Genomic DNA, 18,904 nt, shown 5'->3' with positions numbered 1-18,904 from the left:
TATATATATATATATATATATATATATATATATATATATATATATATATATATATATATATATATATATATATATATATATATATATATATATATATATATGAGTGGCACATCGTTAAAAATCCTTTTAGGACACATATTTCAGTATTGAGTGAAAGTTTATTCTTTTTGTATTGTACCAGTTTGGTATATTTAGCTTTGGCCCACCACCCTCAATTAAGTTTGGTTTTTGGCCCTTCGTAAGAAAAAGTTTGGCACCCCTGCTTTAGATCTAGAGTGAAGAAGTTCTAGAAAAACCTTTTTATTATATGGTGCAAGAAAGTAAATTAAATACTGGATCAGCACCATAATTCACTTGCACTGTCTGCTGTTTTCCATTATACTGTATGATAATGTAATAAAAAATGTTTTTGCTAAATTTTCCTTAGTGTAAATGTAATTTAGTGTGTGTAATTAAGATAGCTAAAATATATGTAATTTGTTTTTAAACAGTTACCAGTTTATTTAAGCAAATATTTTTTTTTTATCAATCAACCACAACTCTCCCTTGCAGTTTTGGATTCAATCACAAGTTAATCCACGAGGGTGCGCTAATGCAGTGTCCGCCAGTGTTGTTCAAGTTCAGTGTATGTTTTGATACATTGAAGATAAAAAAATGCATGAAGATGTTTTTTATTACGATTATGATGATTAAATTATAATAATAATAATAATTATTATTATTATTAGTAGTAGTAGTAGTAGTAGTAGTAGTAGTGATGGTAGTAGTAGTAGTACAGTATTATTTTTATTTTAAGTAGTAATTAGTAATATTATAGTGTTTTATTTCAGTTAGATATTTTTAAATTACTGACGTCTCTCTATAATTAGCAAAGACGCACACAAAGTGCAAAACCGAGCACACGTTTTGGTAGATAGATAGATTTTTTTAAAACTACTATCCAGTCGAACTGGTTTGTTTACCAGTTAACATGAGGTGGTCATGTTCTGTGGACATACGACAAGAGTTCTGTGTGCAAAAGCAGACAAACGTGTTTGCAGACATTTGTACTTTTATTTTATTTTATTTTCTCTCCGCCCTCTCTCTCACACGCGGAAGTAGTTATGGAATAAGGCGAAAACAGCTTGTCCTGAAATCGCTTCCTCTTTTAATTTTCCCACAACACGTCTAACTTTTTAGCGAACACGGGAGGATTCGTGTATTGAATATCGCTATTTATAAAACAGCGTTTAAACTCTCCTAAGGACTAAACGTTAGTAGTGAAAGCGAAACTAGCTCGGATTTGACATGGCAGATAGCAGTGACGATGATATTACAGACAGGCCACCTCTTCTGGAGACAGACTTAACGTGTCCTGTGTGCAAAGACATTTTTAAGGAGCCCGAGTTGCTGTCATGTAGTCACAGTTTCTGTAAGGTATGTCTGGAAGGCAGCTGGAAGAATCAAACGAAACGACAGTGCCCCATGTGCCGAAAATGCTGCGACGGAGAGACACCGATCCCCAACCGCGCACTACACAACGCCTGCGTGTCCTATAAGAAAGAGAGACACCGGAGAGGAGCTGCTACAGGTTCAGAGGAAGAACTCTGTGGTTTGCACCAGAGGCCCTTCCAGCTCTTCTGCATTAAAGACGAGGAACCCGTGTGCGTGGAGTGCGTGACTCTTCACCCGGGACATGAGCTGGTTCCCACCGAGCAAGGGGTGCCTTTCTGCAAGGTGTAGTGAACGAAACGCAGCCCACTTCATGTCACAGTTTACTGATAAATAAATACCATACTAATCTTTTGAGAAACTGCATAAATACCAGTTGCTAGTGTGCATTTCTTTTTCAGGATGAGCTTACCATGAAAATCAAAATTCTGGAAAGCAAGCTGGACTCCTTTAGAAGAATGAAAAAAAGATACAAAGAAACAATCACCTTTATTGAGGTAAACAGTCTCTAAAGCTTACTGAAGACTGAATTCTCCGATATGGTGAAGTCTTAAAGGCGTAGTTCATCGAAAAAGAGTTTTCTTCCTTGTTTACTCACACTTGAGTGGTTTTAAACTTTAATGAATTTCTTTCTTCTGTTGAACGCAAAACAAGATATTCTGAAGGATGTTGTAAAAGGGCAGTCTTTGACATCCATAACTGGAGTTGTGCTGAGAAACGCACCCCTCCCCGAAATGTGCAATTGATTAAATTGACTTAAATTGATTAAAGAAAATAATAATAGAGTTATGACAACAGTGACAGGTGAGTTCCATGAGTGGAAACCTTACCTTAGAGAAGATAGATTAAATAGATTTAATTTAAATACAATACTGATGGGATTAATTAAAGTCAATTGTTTAATGTGTGGTTAAGTTGAAAACAACAACAAATAAATGTTTTTGATTGCTTAAAACCTACCAAAAGGCCTAATTTTAGAAACATTACATCAGCTCATTACATCAGTCTATACCAGTGTTTCTCAACCACGTTCGTGGACTACCATCAGCTCTGCACATTTTCCATACCATCTTAATTAAACACAATTAATTCAGATCATCAGCTCATTAGCAGAGACTGAACGTGATTGAGAAACACTGGTCTATTCTACAGTCAATATTTTTATTTTACATTTATTTGTAAACCTAGTGAGTTTTAAAATGTGTCTCACTTCTTCTCCTTGCTCAAAATAATAATCATATTACGTTTTAATAAATTATGGCCCTTGATATGTTTTTTAATGTAGACTGAGAATGCTAATGAAAGTCTATGAGGGGGGTGCATTTCTCAGCACAACACCGGAACAAATAAATACCATGGAAGTCAATGTCTGTTTGTGAACATTCTTCCTGTGTGTTGACCCGAAGGAAAAACTTCGGTCAGGTTTAGAACAAGTGGAGTAAAATGATGGCAGAATTGACAATTTTGGGTTAACAATCCCTTTAATGGTTTGAATCTAATGCTTATTTATAAATTTCCTTTTTGTTGCAGGGCCAAACTAAAGAGGCAGAAAACCAAATCAAACAGGAGTTGAGAGACTTCATCAAGTCTTAAATGAAGAGGAGAAATCTAGACTTTTGGCTTTGAGTAGAGAAGAAGACGAAAAGAAACTAGTGGTGACTGAGAAAATTGAAGCCATCGGTCGTGATATCACAGGCCTTGCTGAACTAATTCAGTCTGTAAAAAGGGAAATGGGAGCTGAAGATTTGACCTTTCTTCTGGTAAATTTTACTTTTGCTTTATTATTATTATTATTATTATTATTATTATTATTATTATTTTTAAGTAGGATAGACATATGGTCCAGACATTTGGAAATAGGACTCATTTCAGTGGGAGTTTTTTTTTAATATATGGGTAATGAACAGTAAAATCTAGACTATTATTTGCCAGCGTGTCAATGGCAAAACACATTGTCGATAATATAAAAAATGTTTAACATGCATGATAGTCATTTGTTGAAGATACTCAGTGTACTTTGTGGCTGAGCTATGCAAGGTTTTAAAGAATTGTAACTCTGTAATTGGACAAGATCTTGTCAAGAAAATGAGCATCACATCAGTGACACTTTATTTTCATTTAGGTCATTTACATTTACCTTTCATTTATTTGAATTTGTATGCTGTCAAATAATAACTAAATTATGGGCTATGAGTTCCTCATTCTTCTCTTTTCACATCTATTTTCACATCTTCTCTCCACAGAATTTCCAAAAGTTAAAAAGAAGGTATGTCTTTTTATTTAATCAAGTGGTTATTAGGTTTGCTCTACACTCACTGGGAATTGTATTAGATACACTTTGCTTTGTTTGTCTTTGTTGCATAGATTCAATAGGGCATTTGATTTCCTTAGAGGTTTTGATCCAATGCATGATAAAAATGATACATAAAATTTTCATCATACAGTTGCTGAAGATTGTTCAGCTGTACATCCATGATGATTGAAACCAGGCAAACATTTTTTTCAAATTTTAAGTGATTCTGCCTGATTTGTAGCCTCAGTTTCTAGTTTGTAGCTTGACAGTAGTGGCACTGCTGTCCTGTTCTGCTGCTGTACCTCATCTGCTTCAAGGTTGGACATGGTTGGTTATGTCCAGATATGGTTGTCTTGGGACCTTGGTCTTGTCGTTCTCCTAAAACCTCTGGCATCAACATTGAATTTTCACCCACATAACTAAATGGATATTTTCTTGTTATCTGACCTTTGTCTGCAAACCCTAAAGTTGTGTGTGAAAATACCTGTAGATCAGCATTTTCGGAAATACTCAGATCAACCTTTCTGGCACCGACAACCACTTTCAAAGTTACTAAAATTTCTTTATTTTTTTTCCATTCTGATGCTTGCTTTCAACTACAGCAGAATGTATTTACCATGTCGGCATTTCATATATACCAGCTTGTGTAGAAAAGGTCATATTTGCTCAGACTGTTACATTTTATTAGCTATTTTCATCTATTATATTCTATTATATATTTTCATTTAGTATATTTTATAATCAGCATGAAATTAAACAGTCCCTCCAAGATTTTGCGAGTTCAATGGTCCTTGAGATCAAAAAAAGGGGACAATTTTACACTGTTTTTGGGTAACACTTTAAAATAATTGTCCATTATTTAATGTATTTACTAACATAAACTGTAATGAAAAATCTTGTACAGCATTTATTAATCATAGTTCAACATTTATTAATGTGTTATTACAATCCAAAGTGTCACTTGTTAACATTAGTTAATGCACTGTGAGTTATCATGAACATTATTTTCATTAACTTACATTAACAAAAAATTGAAGCAAAAGTCATTTGAGGTCATAAATATTTCAAAAATAAACATGCAAAATCCCGGGGTGACTGAATAAACTTTTCTAAGTGCATGCTATTGATTATATTGTCAACAATTGATCTGTGCATATGTTTGATTTTTGTTTTATTATTGTATTTCGTCAAATTAAAATGTAATAAAAGGGTCTTTTGGGTAAAAATGAGTTCTCATTGACATAGCTCTGTTGTGGAAAAAAATGATTCTACATTTAGTCATTTTAAAATAATATATCTTGGATGGATGTCACAATAGAGAAGAAAAGGTCTGACCCTGCTCCTGTTTCATTACACATCTAATTCTCCTGTGTGTAAGAGGGTAAACGCCAGTTAAAGATGTTATCTCTTCACAGAACCCAATGGACTGGTGAGGATCCCAGAAGGGTTAATGGAGCCCTCATCAACATGGCCTTGCATGTAGGCGCACTGGGCTACAAAATCTGGGAGAGTATGCAGTCTCACGTCACATGTTGTGAGTGTAAATTTCACTATATCTCAATTATATACTCAAGATCAATTGAGAGAGCTTTGTGGGTCACTTTAAAATTGTTTTGTCTATAGTGCCTGTAATCCTGGATCCCAACACAGCTTCGCCATGGCTCTCTATATCTCCTGATTTTTCCAGCATGCAAGAGAGTAGAGAAAGACAGTCTTTCCCAGACAACCCTGAGCGGTTTGATCCCTGTGTGTTTGTACTCGGCTCAGAAGGTTTCTCCTCAGGGCGCCACCGTTGGGAGGTCAGAGTGGCCGACCACCCCAAATGGATCTTGGGTGTATGCAAGGAGTCGGTAGTTCGGAAGAGGAAGTTCACTGTGACAACAACAGCAGGAGTTTGGACCATCGGCCTGAGTAAAGGGGTCTACAACGCTCTGACCAGTCCACGCACTGTGCTCAATTTAGAGAGAAGACCCGAAACTGTCAGGGTGAAGGTCAATATGGAGAAGGGAGAGGTGTCTTTCTGGGATACAGGCAACAACAAGCATCTGTGCACGTTTAACGATAAGTTCACTGGAAAGCTCTTTCCTATCTTTGGCCCAGGGCTCCAGAGCACACCAATCACTATCTTACCTGCTAAAGTGAACATCCACAAACAATAAGTACAAAGTCTAAAACGTCTGCAGTACTATTTGAATTTAACCAAACTGATGTAACATTTGGGATTCTGTAAAAGGTCAATCAACAGATTTTGTATCACAATGATTCATTTTTTATCATATTACTCATTTTGTTAAGGAAAAACTTTAATTCACATCAAGAAACATTTACATTTAGTCATTTGGCAGATTTTTTTGTCCAAAGCATCTTACAATTTTGGAGACATTGAGCAAATTAACACAAAGAGGCAGTACACAGAGGAAGCGCTAATTATACAAAGGAACTGTGCTCAGAGAATACAATACAAGTGTAAGAAGGTGTTTTTTTTTTTGAGAGGCAAAGTGATGAGTGTTTCTACAGGTGGTTGGTCAAGCTCACTCACCTGTTTGAAGCACACTTCATAAATGCATGATGGTTTTTGCGTGGGTGTGTGTAAGAACGTACCTTGTGCGAATGTGAACCAAAAACTGGTTCGGTGTCAGTTAAAGTGTCAGAGTGTTTTCTACAGGTGGTTTGTAGAGCACACTCAGTTTGGGTGGGGGGAGTTTTTAGTTGTCACATTTGGATGATACCAGTGAATCCGCAGTCTGAGCGGGAATGGGAAGATCATTCCACCAGTATGGAACATTGAATGAACAGGTTTTGGAAAGTGACTTTGCAATGGTACCACAACTTACCGACGGGACAACTATGCTGATAACAATGCTGATTAGGATGTAGTTTAAGAAATCATTGTAGTGAAATATAGCAGTAATATTGAAAATAACACCACAGTAGCAACACAGGGGGAATTATATCATGGCAATCACTTTTAACACATGATTCTGGACCACAAAACCTTAAGATGCACTGGTAATAGCCAAAATACATTGTAGGAGTCAACCTTATTTTAATTTCATGCCAAAAACCAGTAGAATATTAAGATCATCTTTCCGGCATCTTCCCTAATTTTTGTTATTTATGTAAATTTATTTTTAGAAATATATCAAAACTTTGTTTTTACGTAATATGCATTGCTTAGAATTTAATTTGGACAACTTTAAAAGAGATTTTCTCAATATTTACACTATTAAACCCTCAGATTCCAGATTTTCACGTAGTTGCATCTCAGCCAAACAAACCATCAATCAATGGAAATATTGTTTATTCAGCTTCAGGTTATTTACATTTTTCAAAAATTACCTTTTTTCCTGTTTTTTTTTTTTGTCCAAAGTCACATTTTCTGCAGCTGATATATGGTAAAACACTGAGAGCTGATCATAATCCACCCTAGCTGAAAGAGTTTGAACAATTAAGGCTACAAAAGACATAACTGCAATGTCCACTTTTGATAAATGGAACAATTATAATAGTTATTTTTTTTTTCTTTCTGTGTTAGAGACGTTATGATGAGAATTGAATCACTGAAAGTGAATTCCAGACATGTTGAATCAATGGTTTGCATTGGGAAAATCACTTGCTGCTAACCTTTTCTGTTTTGTCTAATTTTACAAATTCTTGAATCTGACAATCTAATTCTAAAAACCCTAAAGGCAATTTAATGACTGTAAAATTGTAATGTGATCAGCTTTATTGTAGATTTAAAAAATTGTAAGTGCTTTTATAACTTAAGAAACTTCAAATCCTTAAAAAGCCTATCCCTTCTCTTCCCTTCTCTCTGTGTGTGTGTGTTTGTGTGTTTGTGTGTTTGTGTGTGTGTGTGTGTGTGTGTGTGTGTAGGATTGGAAATGTATTTTAAGTGGAAGTTAAAAAAAAAATCAATGGTGAACAGATATTGTCATACTATCTTTTTTGCTTCTACAACACTATTGATTAAGTAAATAAAGTCTCAATCACATTCAAATCTTACACCTTGCTATACTGCTGCTAAATGACAATGTCAACACAAATCTGAAACACTGAAATTCTAACCTATATGAATACTGCATTTATAGTCAAATGACAATAACAGTACAACACTTCTTTTACAAATATTCTCTCCATTTGAACCATTCTTGAGTCTTGATTTGTTTTGTTAAAGCAACTTCTATTTTTTATTGCATGCCAGGTATGTTTATTTACAAAAATGTAAAGCCAAATTTTCATGAATAATAACAATAAATGATCTCACCTATAGGACTAAATGTGTTTTTGATGTCTCAGACTCCATTTCAGTTTGAATTGCGTGATGTAAATGTAAACATCAACATTATTGCACCACCATTAGTCAATAATTGGAAAAATCTCTGATTTCACTATAGTCTCGTTTAGATTAACCAAGACTGATCTCTATATATTGTGACAATGTATGTTGTAAGTAACCTTTCTGAAGTTTGTAAAGTACCACAACGTTGCAAAGAAGCTCAACCTCGTCAATTATGAAAGAGATTTTATTGATGGGATTTTTAACAAACAAAGTTTCCATAATGCCTGTGATTCAGTTTGTCATCAGCCACTCATCAGTTTTGCAACATGTGACTGCTGCTGGCACAGTTGCATAACCACACTATATGTTAACTCTGACAAGCAGACATTGCTAAATTTTTAATTTAAGATTCAAAAGAGACTGTTTTTATATAACTTTAAAAAAAACATTCAGATGAGTAGTCTAAGCATTTTATAGTCTACATCTATAACAGCTTGGCAGTTACAGTGTTATCTATCTAAGTTTCTCATGCTTTCCTCTGCAACCTGAGAGATAACAGAGGACTGTTCAGGGATTCATTTGACAAAGATACACATACTACAATGATTACAGTTTTTTTTTACTTACATATAATATTAAATTGAAAAGCTAGCTTAGATTAAATCTAATATCCCCCTGAAATGGGAGAAAATGTATAGAGAATGAGATAGACTGAAAGACAATTTTAGTCATTTAAATCCAAGTGTCCTTCCATTTTATCTAAAATTTGAAAGGGATGTATTTATGTCAGCATAAGCTGTGTCTTTTCATTTAGGGGGTGCAAATAAAAATGTTCTTTTGATGTGCTTTCAGTTTTAAGAAACTAGGGCTTCATCTGTCCTGTATCTCAAAGTCATTATGAACGTCATGGGAATGTGGGTTGATCCCCCTCCCTTGTCAAAAGACTTGGTGAAAGCTACATGAGAGGGCCAATGATCACTAGACATGCACAGGTACAGTAGGTTAATCAGGTTATTTACTTCCCATTTGTAATGTCTCTTTGAGTAATTTTCATTTGGAAATATTACATTGTTGATTTTCAAGTAAAAATCGTCTTTTTTTTATTGCTGATTTTTGCTAATAGCAATGTGATTGTCAAATTTTCTAAAGTTATTGATTGTCAAAATCTATTATTTTTGTATGCATTTGAAATAGAGATGTTGTGTTTAACTGTACAATAGCACAATAGAATAGAGTACAATACATCAAATAAGAGTTTAATATACAGTAGCCATTAATTTTTTTTCATTATACACTATTTGTAAATTGAGTTTTTGCATTTGTGTTAAATCAACATGCATTGAATAGAGGATAAAAACTCAAGATCGAATCGAATGGGGCATCTAATACCCAGCTTTATTTTGCAAAACATTTCATACATTCTTCCACAAGAGGTGATAAAAGCTATATATCTTTCTGCATTGGAGCAACAAACCAATCCAAAAATAGGGCTAAAGTTAAATATTATACAAGCATTTTAAAGAAGTTATATCATGAGGAAGAAAACGTGAAGGAAACCTCACACGGCGGGTTTTCGTTACCCCACCCATTCTTATCTACTTATCTAAGTCAGAATATAGCGCCTAAATATTCAAGATATATTCCGAATTTCCTCTATAGTGTTATATTCACACCTCCTCTTTCTTCAATCATGATGGATAAATAAATTTATGTTTATCTTGTGACGACCTTCTTCATCTCTCATCCAGTAAACAAGCATGTGTATGGTAAATACGTGTTTGTGTGTAAGTGAGGGGGGAAATGGTCATATCTTTCTAAAACACTCACAGCATATCACACAGCAGGACAGTGCAGCAGGGCAGGGCCTCTTATGATGTGGGTACAATCGAGAACATGAATATGAACTAAAGTGCGGTTCTGAGGAGAACTGTAAAGTTTCCCGCTTTTGCAGATCATTGCCGGATATCTAAAGTGAGGGGAAAACGAAGCTATCCGAACTCCAAAAGCAGAAGCGATAGAAGACAAAGGTTTGAGAAACATGTTGCAGTGTCGAGTGAATTTCCTAGATGACACCCTCTTTACGTGGGAACTGGAGGTACCTGAACTTTCTTTCACATAATAAAAACAGGGTTGTTTATCATGATCCCTAAAAAAATACAATTCTTTGTATTCTCAAGTTTATCTTGAATGATAATTCTAATAATAGTAGTATTTTTCTTACTCTACTGGTAATATTTCTGCTTTGTTTTCAAGCATAGCATTTCAAGATGAACATATCAGTGAATTTTCACAGTTTATGATATTTAAAATCAATAAAAAGAAAGAGTAATAAATAAAAAGTATATGAAGTAATGTAAAGTAATGATTATTTTACAATTTATTTCTTCTACAGAGGGATTCCCTGGGTCAGGATCTCTTCAATAAAGTCTGTGAACATCTTAACCTGTTGGAAAAGGATTATTTTGGTCTTGTCATGTGGGATTCTCCTACTAACAGGGTATTTGTGTTATTTTATATCAGATTAATATCATTATTTGACTTAAATAAGTAAATAAATTGGTAAAAAGAAAAAAAAAACTATTCTTTTCATAATGTACTCTGTGTTTTTTTATTTAGGTATGGCTGGATTGTGCTAAAGAGATCCGAAAACAGATCAAAAGTATGTGGTTTTACATTTGTGATTATCCAGTGAATTGTTAAGGCTCATATGTGACAGATTTTAACTCTATTTTTTCCCTTATTTTTGGTTTCAGGTCCAGTAACTGAGTTCTTTTTCAGTATCAAGTTTTATCCGCCCGACCCCTCAATTTTAGCTGAAGACATAACAAGGTAAAAAAATGAGAGATAAAAAGACTATCCAGATATATTGTGGATCACATTTATTTACAATCCAAGTTTTTTTTATCATATTCCATACTTGCTTTCTCACTGTATTTGCTTTCTCTTTGTATTGTGCTTTATTTTATGTTTAATGTTATGAATGTTTCAGTTGCTGTATGAATTGAAAGATGTGTATATATTTGTGTTGATTTCTGCATGTTTCTTTAAATGCTGATCAAAACTATTCTGTGTAATTCTCTCAGGTATTTCCTGTGTCTTCATCTGAGAAAAGATATTCTGATTGGTCGACTGCCCTGTCCATCAGACGTCTTGGCTCTGTTGGGATCATACACAGTTCAGTCAACACTTGGTGATTATGACCCAAATCTCCACAAGAACAACTACGTTAGGAAAATTGTTCTTGCACCCAATCAGAGTGAAGAGTTGGAGGAGAAAGTGATGCAGCTGCATGCCACGTACAGGTGTACTATTAAATAAACACACATATGTCCTCTGACTCGTACACAAAACACAGAAGTTTGTATAACGTCTTTGTGTGTTACACAGGTTCATGAGTCCTGCCCAGGCAGATCTGCTTTTTCTTGAGAACGTCATGGGGCTCCCGATGTATGGTGTCGACGTGCATCCTGCTAAAGTACATTTAATTTAGCTTAAACAATGGGTTAATTTGTTTTAAAAATGTAACCCAATGGTTGGGATTGTCCATATTTTACCCAAGTTTTCCAAATGTGCTTTTTTTAAAGCATAGTATTTGGAAAATTATGAAACTATATGAAAATTCTGTAATAATGTTAATAACTTTCTGTCTCCTTGCAGAACAGAAAAGAAATAAATTTTAAAGAATGTCTCAATGTTTCATGTAGATACAGTTAAAGCAGAGTCTTAACTCACATTGTATTTATTGTCATTGTATGACAAAAAAAAAACATTCTTTAAAAATTGTCTTTTCTGTTTTCAAATGGACATAAAACTGAACAATTTGGTAGCCTAATTGATGCTAAATGTATTTTTTAACTTTTTTTGGAGAACTATCTATTTAGTTTTGAGTTTGAGGTGTGTGTGTGTATATATTATATATATATATAAGTCTTGCTGTAGATCCCAGTTGTAAGAGCAACAAATAATAACTTGACCTCTAGTTGGCAAAATGGCAGAAGATAGATTTTTCATGAATCATCTGTTGAACTGCATCCCAATCATCACAAATACTGGTGAAGACCTATTGGAACTCGCATGGACCCAAGATTCTGAAAGAAATCAGTCAAGTTCGGGGAAGGAAAAGTCATGGTTTGGGGTTACATTCAGTATGGGGCATGCGAGAGCTCTGCATTCAGTTCAGCCTCCACATCAAAGTTCCTGAAAGCAAAGAAGGTCAAGGTGGTCCAGGATTGCCCAGCCCAGTCACCACACATGAACATTTTTGAGCGTGTCTGGGGTAAGATGAAGGAGGAGGCATTGAAGATGAATCCAAAGAATCTTAATGAACTCTGGGAGTCCTGCAAGAATGCTTTCTTTGCCATTCCAGGTGACTTTATTAATAAATTATTTGAGTCATTGAGATGTATGAATGCAGTCCTCCAAGCTCATGGGAGACATACACAATATTCTTTTTCCACTGCGCCATGACTTTATATTCTATACTGTACATTATTTCTGCTGAGCGACGAGACATTTGTCTAAGCAAAGTCAGACCTTATTAACCTAATTAAATAATTAAAAGTTAAGCCATGATCATATTTTATTTTGGTAAAATAAGCGTAATCTAGAGGCCTTTGTCTTTCATATAAGCCACTTCTGGAACCAAATGATCAATTAGAAGTCAAGTTATTACTTGTTGTTCCTAAAACTTGGATAGGCGACAAGACTTTTTTCAGGTACATATATATATGTATATATGTACAGTTTAAGACTTATTCTGTGTATATATTGTTTCTTTTTATTATTGTATCAGTGTTTTTCTGTAAGGGAATGTTTGCTATGTTCACAGGATGCCAGCGGTGAAGATGTTACGCTTGGTGTGTGCTCTGAGGGACTGATTGTATACGAGGATGGTGTAAAAACAAATACTTTCCTCTGGCCTCGAGTGCTGAAAATCTCCTACAAGCGCAACACCTTTCTTCTCAAGATGCGCCCTTCTGAGGTATTCATACACACTCATTTTATATTTCATAGCCAGTGTCTTGTATTGCTGCATGTGTTAGTTTTGGATTTTGTGTATTTTAGTATTTACAAATGCTTGGGTCTTAGTAATTTGTGTTAAATTTGCCAATTTGACCCTGGTTTAGGAGGATGCGTCTGAGGGTGACCTCAGCTTCAGTTTGGCCAACTACAGAGCCTGCAAACAACTGTGGAAATGTTCTGTGGAACATCATAGTTTCTTCAGGTAGGGCTGCATATGCATGTGTGTTATGTAAGCAAGATTTAAAGGGAAAGTTCACCAAAATGAAAATTCTGCCTCATTTACTCATCCTCCAGTTGTTTCAAACCTGTTTGAGTTTCTTTATATACTGAATCTACTGAAGAATGTTGGGAAAAACAATTAATCAATGATTATTATTTCTAATAGGGTTGTAAATTTCTGCTTTTCATCAACATTCTTCAGAATATCTTTTTTGTGTTTAACAGAAGTAAGACATTCATAAAAGTTTAGAACCAGTTGAGTGTAAGTAAATGGTGAGGAATTCTTTATTTTTGGGTGAACTAACCCTTTAAACTAAGTATATATTTTCACAAGAAACACAAGAGGGCGCTCGAATCAAGTGTAAGGAAAAATATAAGAAAAGGCACGCATTTGTGAGCCTCTTTTGGAAGTTTCCATTCATACCATTGAATGTGTTTTTCAGAAACAGACTTCAAGATACAAAAGCGAAAAGACTCTTGACATTGGGTTCAAGGTTTCGTTATCATGGACGCAATCAGTCTGAGTGTCTGGAGGCCAGTAGCAACATCACTCGCGCTCCTCCACGTTTCACACGTTACAGCATCAAAAGAAAAGGTAATTATTGATTGATTGATTGATTGATTGATTGATTGATTGATTGAATGGTTCATTTATTAGGTCACTAGATATAGTGAATTAATTTAGTTCTTTTTTTAAATTTAGCTTCATGTGATTTTATTTCAAATAATTTGCTAGTTTGATTAGGCTAATATTTGTGGACACAAATGATTGAAATTAATTATTTGCTTTCAGCAAATGAAGAAATTCTCGATATGCTAAAGCTACCAGTTCGAGCAGAGGTTGATGACTGGTTTCTGGTCTATGGTCCAGAAAAATGGCACATTTACACATCAGGTAAGGAACTACAAACCTGGTCAGGTTAGACACCATAATAAATTTAAGCAAAAGACTTGAACTATATAAATATATAATAAAAGTATATATTTATACTTTTAAATAATAAAAAAAACTTTCAAAACTGTTTTATGGTTGTTTTTTTCCTTTAAAGGCCTTCTGTAAATACATTTCTGCAGCTGAACATTTGGTATAAGGTTAAGCATGAGCACAATCATTGAATAATTTATGACCACAAATGACCAAATGTCAAACACATCTTATTTGTATTTGTTTTAAATACAATATGTAGATTATTTGGTTCAAAATTACCAAAATTAAAGAGGGTTCAGGTTTAATACGTTTTTTCATTAATTTGTGCTTTAGAATTGCATGAAGGAACCTTGACTTCTCCTCAAAATACTAACAGTGTTGTTAGTAGTATAATAAAACTTTGATTTCTTCTAAAAAAAACATGATGTTAACAGTTTAGCTGTACCCTTTACATCTAGTCTGGTTATAACTTCTGCCTGTGTTTTATTTGTGTTTCATTCACAGAGGTTCAGAGCAGTTTGTAAACCTTTGTTGAGTAATTATTTTTTTCAAAAATGAATATTTCCAGTATTTTCCAATAATTCAAAACTCAACACATTTTGAAATAATTCAAACAAAAATATTGGATTGTAATGCTGAAATTGTCCTTTCCTGTCTTGTTTTCCCACATCTCTTATGTTTCATGAAATGTGTTTGTCATGAATTATTTTTTTCTCTGATGGACAGATGATGTGATGCTTGAAAGCCAAAAACTGCAGGAGTATAAGCATCACGCAGATGACTGGTGTGTCCTCCTTGATGGAAGTCCATGTAAGTCTTTTCTAAAGCTTACAAATGCATCCCAGTGCATATTCTATGTAGAACAGGTTCAATGGGTCCTGTACATCTCAAGCACAGATGGCCAGTATCTATCTGCAAGAGATATTAGATATATAGGTTCTAGTTTATCATCAACATTTTAATTTTCCATGCGGTCTGGAATAAGCTCTATGCAGTTTTCTTAAGCTTGCACCTAATATCTTTCTTTTTACTGCCTGAATTCCAAAAAGTCAATCTCCGACTCTAGTTATTAACCAAATTTGTTGACATAAGGATTAAAGGGCAAGCTGGGCTGACATTTTCCATAACGTTCCAAAGGAAATGTACAAGTCCCTGTGGACCAATGTGCATAAAACAAATATTTTAGTTTCCATTCAATCTTGACATTCCCTGAAGGAAAGAGTTGTAAGTAATTGGCTGCGCTTTTATTTAATTTCATTCCAGTTTCACTATCAGGCGTCCAGCAGCTGCTTCAGACTGAAGAACAAAGAGAGGATCTGGAGACCTCAGAGGAGAAGCTCACAGATGAGTTTGAGATAAAACAATCATATCAAGTTCAGGTAGTCCACGAAGGATCTGATGTCCTAGAGAAAGAGCTTCCTGATTATGAAATAATGAGAAATCTAAATGAGGAGGTACTGGAAGTCGGTGGTGAACGAATACAGAGGGTGGTAATCACCAAAGAATGGACACAAACACAAGATAATGGAGAGAGAAGGATAGAGAGGGTGGAAAGACGTGTAATTGTCACTGATGAGAAAGAAATAGGTTCTGGGGACACTTTTGAGAGACTGGAAATTATGGAGCAGAGGCTAGAGGAGGTGGAGGCCATCGGGAGGAAGCTGGTTGAGGTGGAGGAGCTGAGAGTTGGATTGCAGGAAGTGGAAAGTTTGGAACAAAGGTTACAGCAAGCTGAGAAAGAGGGGCTTCAACTGATGAAGAAGGATGATTGGTACATTTTCCTGGATCGCAGGCCATTAACAGTCATTGATACACTCAGAGGTATGTCATGTCAAGTTAATTTTAAAGATATGGGGATTGTTCACCCTAAAATAAAAATGCACTTGTCATTTAGTCAACCTCAAGCTGTTCCATAAGTGAATGAATTGCTTCTGCTGAATGAAAATGTAATTTTTTCAAAGTCACTGATTTCATAGAAGTATAAAGGCGTTATTGGAAGTCAAACTTTTTGGTCAATAGAAGAAAGAAACTCATGTAGGTTTGGATGGAAAAACTTGAGGGTGAAGTAAATAATGATGACAGAATTTCAATTTTTGGATGAAATACAACTAAGTGCCTATATCAGGGGTGCCCAAACTTTTTAATTTAAAGGGCCAAAAGCCAAATATCATTGAGAACCATGGGCCGAAGGTAAATATACCAAGCTATAATACATTAAAGTTGCCATGGGTCATTTCCCAATTTATTTCATAAGATTTAAATGTAAATAAAAAACATGACTTTAAATCTTATTAATCACTATATATAACTAATATAATACATAATAACTAATGCAATATAACATTCAAAATAATAACATGGCAATAATAACATAAACATTAACATTTATAACACAGTGGAGTTCAATGATGAATAGACTAGTCAAGCAGAATCTGCCTTTGCTTTGATTTGTTCTTTATCTGTCAGGTGACAGTATGTACATAAGCTAAATCTGATTAATTTACACCATTTAATTGAAACATTTAATTTCAGTTAGCTTTTAACAATAAAACAAACAAACAAACAAAAGGTTTGAAATGACAACCTCTAAATCATGCTCATCTGCAGCTTCTTCCTCTCTTCTTAGCTTGGATGGCGGGCCAAATCAAAGGTCACTGTCACTGTGTGCCAACTTTGGCCCGGGGGCCCCTGTTTTAGCATCCCTGGCCTAAATAATAATGCCTTAGATTAACCATGACAATAAATTAACAATTTTTATTATTTATTTTTTCAGAGAGACCAGGAGTAGTTCGGGAAGAGTTGCAACAGATTGTATATATTCCTAAACCAATAAAGAAAGAAGATGATTGGTTTATTCTGTTTGATGTGCATCCACAAACCACAGACATATCACAGCTCCTTTCAGGTATATATAAATCACTTCTATGTTTTATTACATGACTCTCTTATGATTGTTCAGGTGTGCAGACCTGTAGTCAAATACTGTGCTGTTTTCCATCCTCTAAAACAATATAAAGTTTATTAATTAATCCGGCACTTTAAAGCAGGATGGATTCTTGTCTGTGTTTTTAGAATTCATGAGCAGGGGGAAAAGGGATTGACCCATATTGTTTCTCTGTGATTTTATTGTGGAGTAATATTGTTTTAAATCTAAAATGATATCATCATTGTAATTGTTTTATTTTGTTTTATATTATGACAGTTAAACAAAATGCTGAATCATTCTAAATTTGAAAGAATAAAAGAGAAGAGTTAAGATCATCAAAAATTTTTTATATTTAAAAATATAATTAGAGGTGGCATAGAGGCTCAGAGGTTAGCACTGTCACCTCACAGCAAGAAGGTCACTGTTTCAAGTCCTGGCTGGGCCAGTTGGCATTTCTGTGTTAAGTTTGCATGTTCTCCCCGTGTTCGCGTGTGGGTTTCCTCCGGGTGCTCCGGTTTCCCCCACAGTCTCAAGACCTGCAGTATTGATGGATTGGAGAAACACAATAGGCCGTTGTGAATGAGTGTGTTTGAGTGCTTCCCAATACTGGGTTGTGGCTGGAAGGACATCCGCTGCGTAAAACATATGCCAGAATAGTTGGCTGGTCATTCCACTGTGGCAACCCCTGATAAATAAGGGACTAAGCCAAAGGAAAATTAATGAAAATCATAATTATAATAATAATTATAGTTAACCTAAAATGAGTATTTTGTTATAAATTGTGAACCGTCATGTTGTTCCAAGCCCCTGACATCCTTGGTTCATCTTTGAAATGCAAATTAAGATATTTAAGATGAAATCCGAGAGCTCCCTCATCCTCCATATACAGTAATAGTCACAAGTTGATAAAAGTCCAACAAAGGAACCTAAAAAAATTGGCAAAAATGTAAATGTGACTTTATTGGTTCAACTTTAATCATACAAAACTCAAAAAACACGACTGTGTTCCATAAAAACTGTAATAACACCCATTTTACAATGTCGTATTGCCCATAGTAAATTAGCACCCTAATCTGATGGTGAAAACATAGATAAAGGTTTTTTGTTTGTTTTTGGATCTTTGTATGATTACTGTTTCAATACCACTAAAGACAGATGGTACCTTTTCACAATATTTCTTGTTACTTTTCTGGACTTTGAACATCTCAGAACTGTTGCTATCTATGAAGGACGAGGAAGTGCTCGGATTTCATCTAAAATATCAGTTTTTATCCCTTTTTTTATCACAAATATTACTTGTGTTCTGAAGATGAACGAAGGTCTCAGATGATGAGTAGTTAATAGCAGAATTTAAATTTTTTGGATGAACTATCCCTTTAAACCGCACCTGTTTATCTGTGATAGTCATATTTTCTTCCTGATCTTTGATTAATATATCACTATAATCATTCATAAATAAGATTAAAGTACATTGCACAAGAAATGTCATCTATCACTGTCTTTTGACCAGATGTGAGCAGCTCTATTCCTGAAGGAGATCAGGCTAAAGAAGTAAAAATAGAGGTAGAAAAAATAGAGCTGGTGCCACCAGAGAAGCCAAAAACACAGATAAGTGAGGAGACGATTCAGAGCCGAGTGACAACAGAGGAGATCCAGAAAGAACAACAACAACAAGAGCAAGTGACAGTGAATTATGGCAGATCGCAGTCTGTAGTCCTTGAGCAGAGAGCAACAGAGCCTCAAAGCGACCAAGAAGACGACTGGTTTGTTGTTTTGGATGGATCCCCAAAAACGTCAGGTACA

The 18,904-nt window shown here is 34.8% G+C and overlaps 2 protein-coding genes across 4 annotated transcripts in view; both read left to right on the top strand.

Annotated features, from left to right (window-relative positions):
- Positions 1-1,118: 1,118 nt before the first annotated feature.
- trim35-28 (tripartite motif containing 35-28) lies at positions 1,119-7,986 on the top strand. The gene is given in 7 exon segments (XM_056475795.1): positions 1,119-1,716; positions 1,833-1,928; positions 2,962-2,998; positions 3,001-3,191; positions 3,675-3,697; positions 5,140-5,258; positions 5,348-7,986. Coding segments are annotated over 7 exon segments (1,431 nt in total). The 5' UTR covers positions 1,119-1,287; the 3' UTR covers positions 5,884-7,986.
- A 973-nt stretch (positions 7,987-8,959) lies between these two features.
- Positions 8,960-18,904, top strand: part of epb41b (erythrocyte membrane protein band 4.1b) — a 28,679-nt gene continuing 18,734 nt past the window's right edge. For 2 of the 3 annotated variants that reach the window (XM_056475650.1, XM_056475648.1), the window contains exons 1-14: positions 9,911-10,101; positions 10,399-10,503; positions 10,623-10,665; positions 10,760-10,835; positions 11,090-11,308; positions 11,394-11,481; positions 12,835-12,987; positions 13,133-13,230; positions 13,691-13,842; positions 14,041-14,142; positions 14,902-14,985; positions 15,439-15,996; positions 16,949-17,080; positions 18,612-18,899. In XM_056475650.1, coding sequence (XP_056331625.1) covers positions 10,045-10,101; positions 10,399-10,503; positions 10,623-10,665; positions 10,760-10,835; positions 11,090-11,308; positions 11,394-11,481; positions 12,835-12,987; positions 13,133-13,230; positions 13,691-13,842; positions 14,041-14,142; positions 14,902-14,985; positions 15,439-15,996; positions 16,949-17,080; positions 18,612-18,899 — 2,155 coding nt within the window. In that variant the 5' untranslated portion in view covers positions 9,911-10,044. Of the gene's footprint in view, positions 8,999-9,910; positions 10,102-10,398; positions 10,504-10,622; positions 10,666-10,759; positions 10,836-11,089; positions 11,309-11,393; positions 11,482-12,834; positions 12,988-13,132; positions 13,231-13,690; positions 13,843-14,040; positions 14,143-14,901; positions 14,986-15,438; positions 15,997-16,948; positions 17,081-18,611; positions 18,900-18,904 lie in introns of those variants that run through there. The other variant, XM_056475649.1, reaches the window with a different exon arrangement.

This window comes from Danio aesculapii, chromosome 16 (genome assembly GCF_903798145.1).
Source record: "Danio aesculapii chromosome 16, fDanAes4.1, whole genome shotgun sequence".
Taxonomy (NCBI): Eukaryota; Metazoa; Chordata; class Actinopteri; order Cypriniformes; family Danionidae; genus Danio; species Danio aesculapii.
This window is presented reverse-complemented; position numbering and strand designations above follow the sequence as displayed.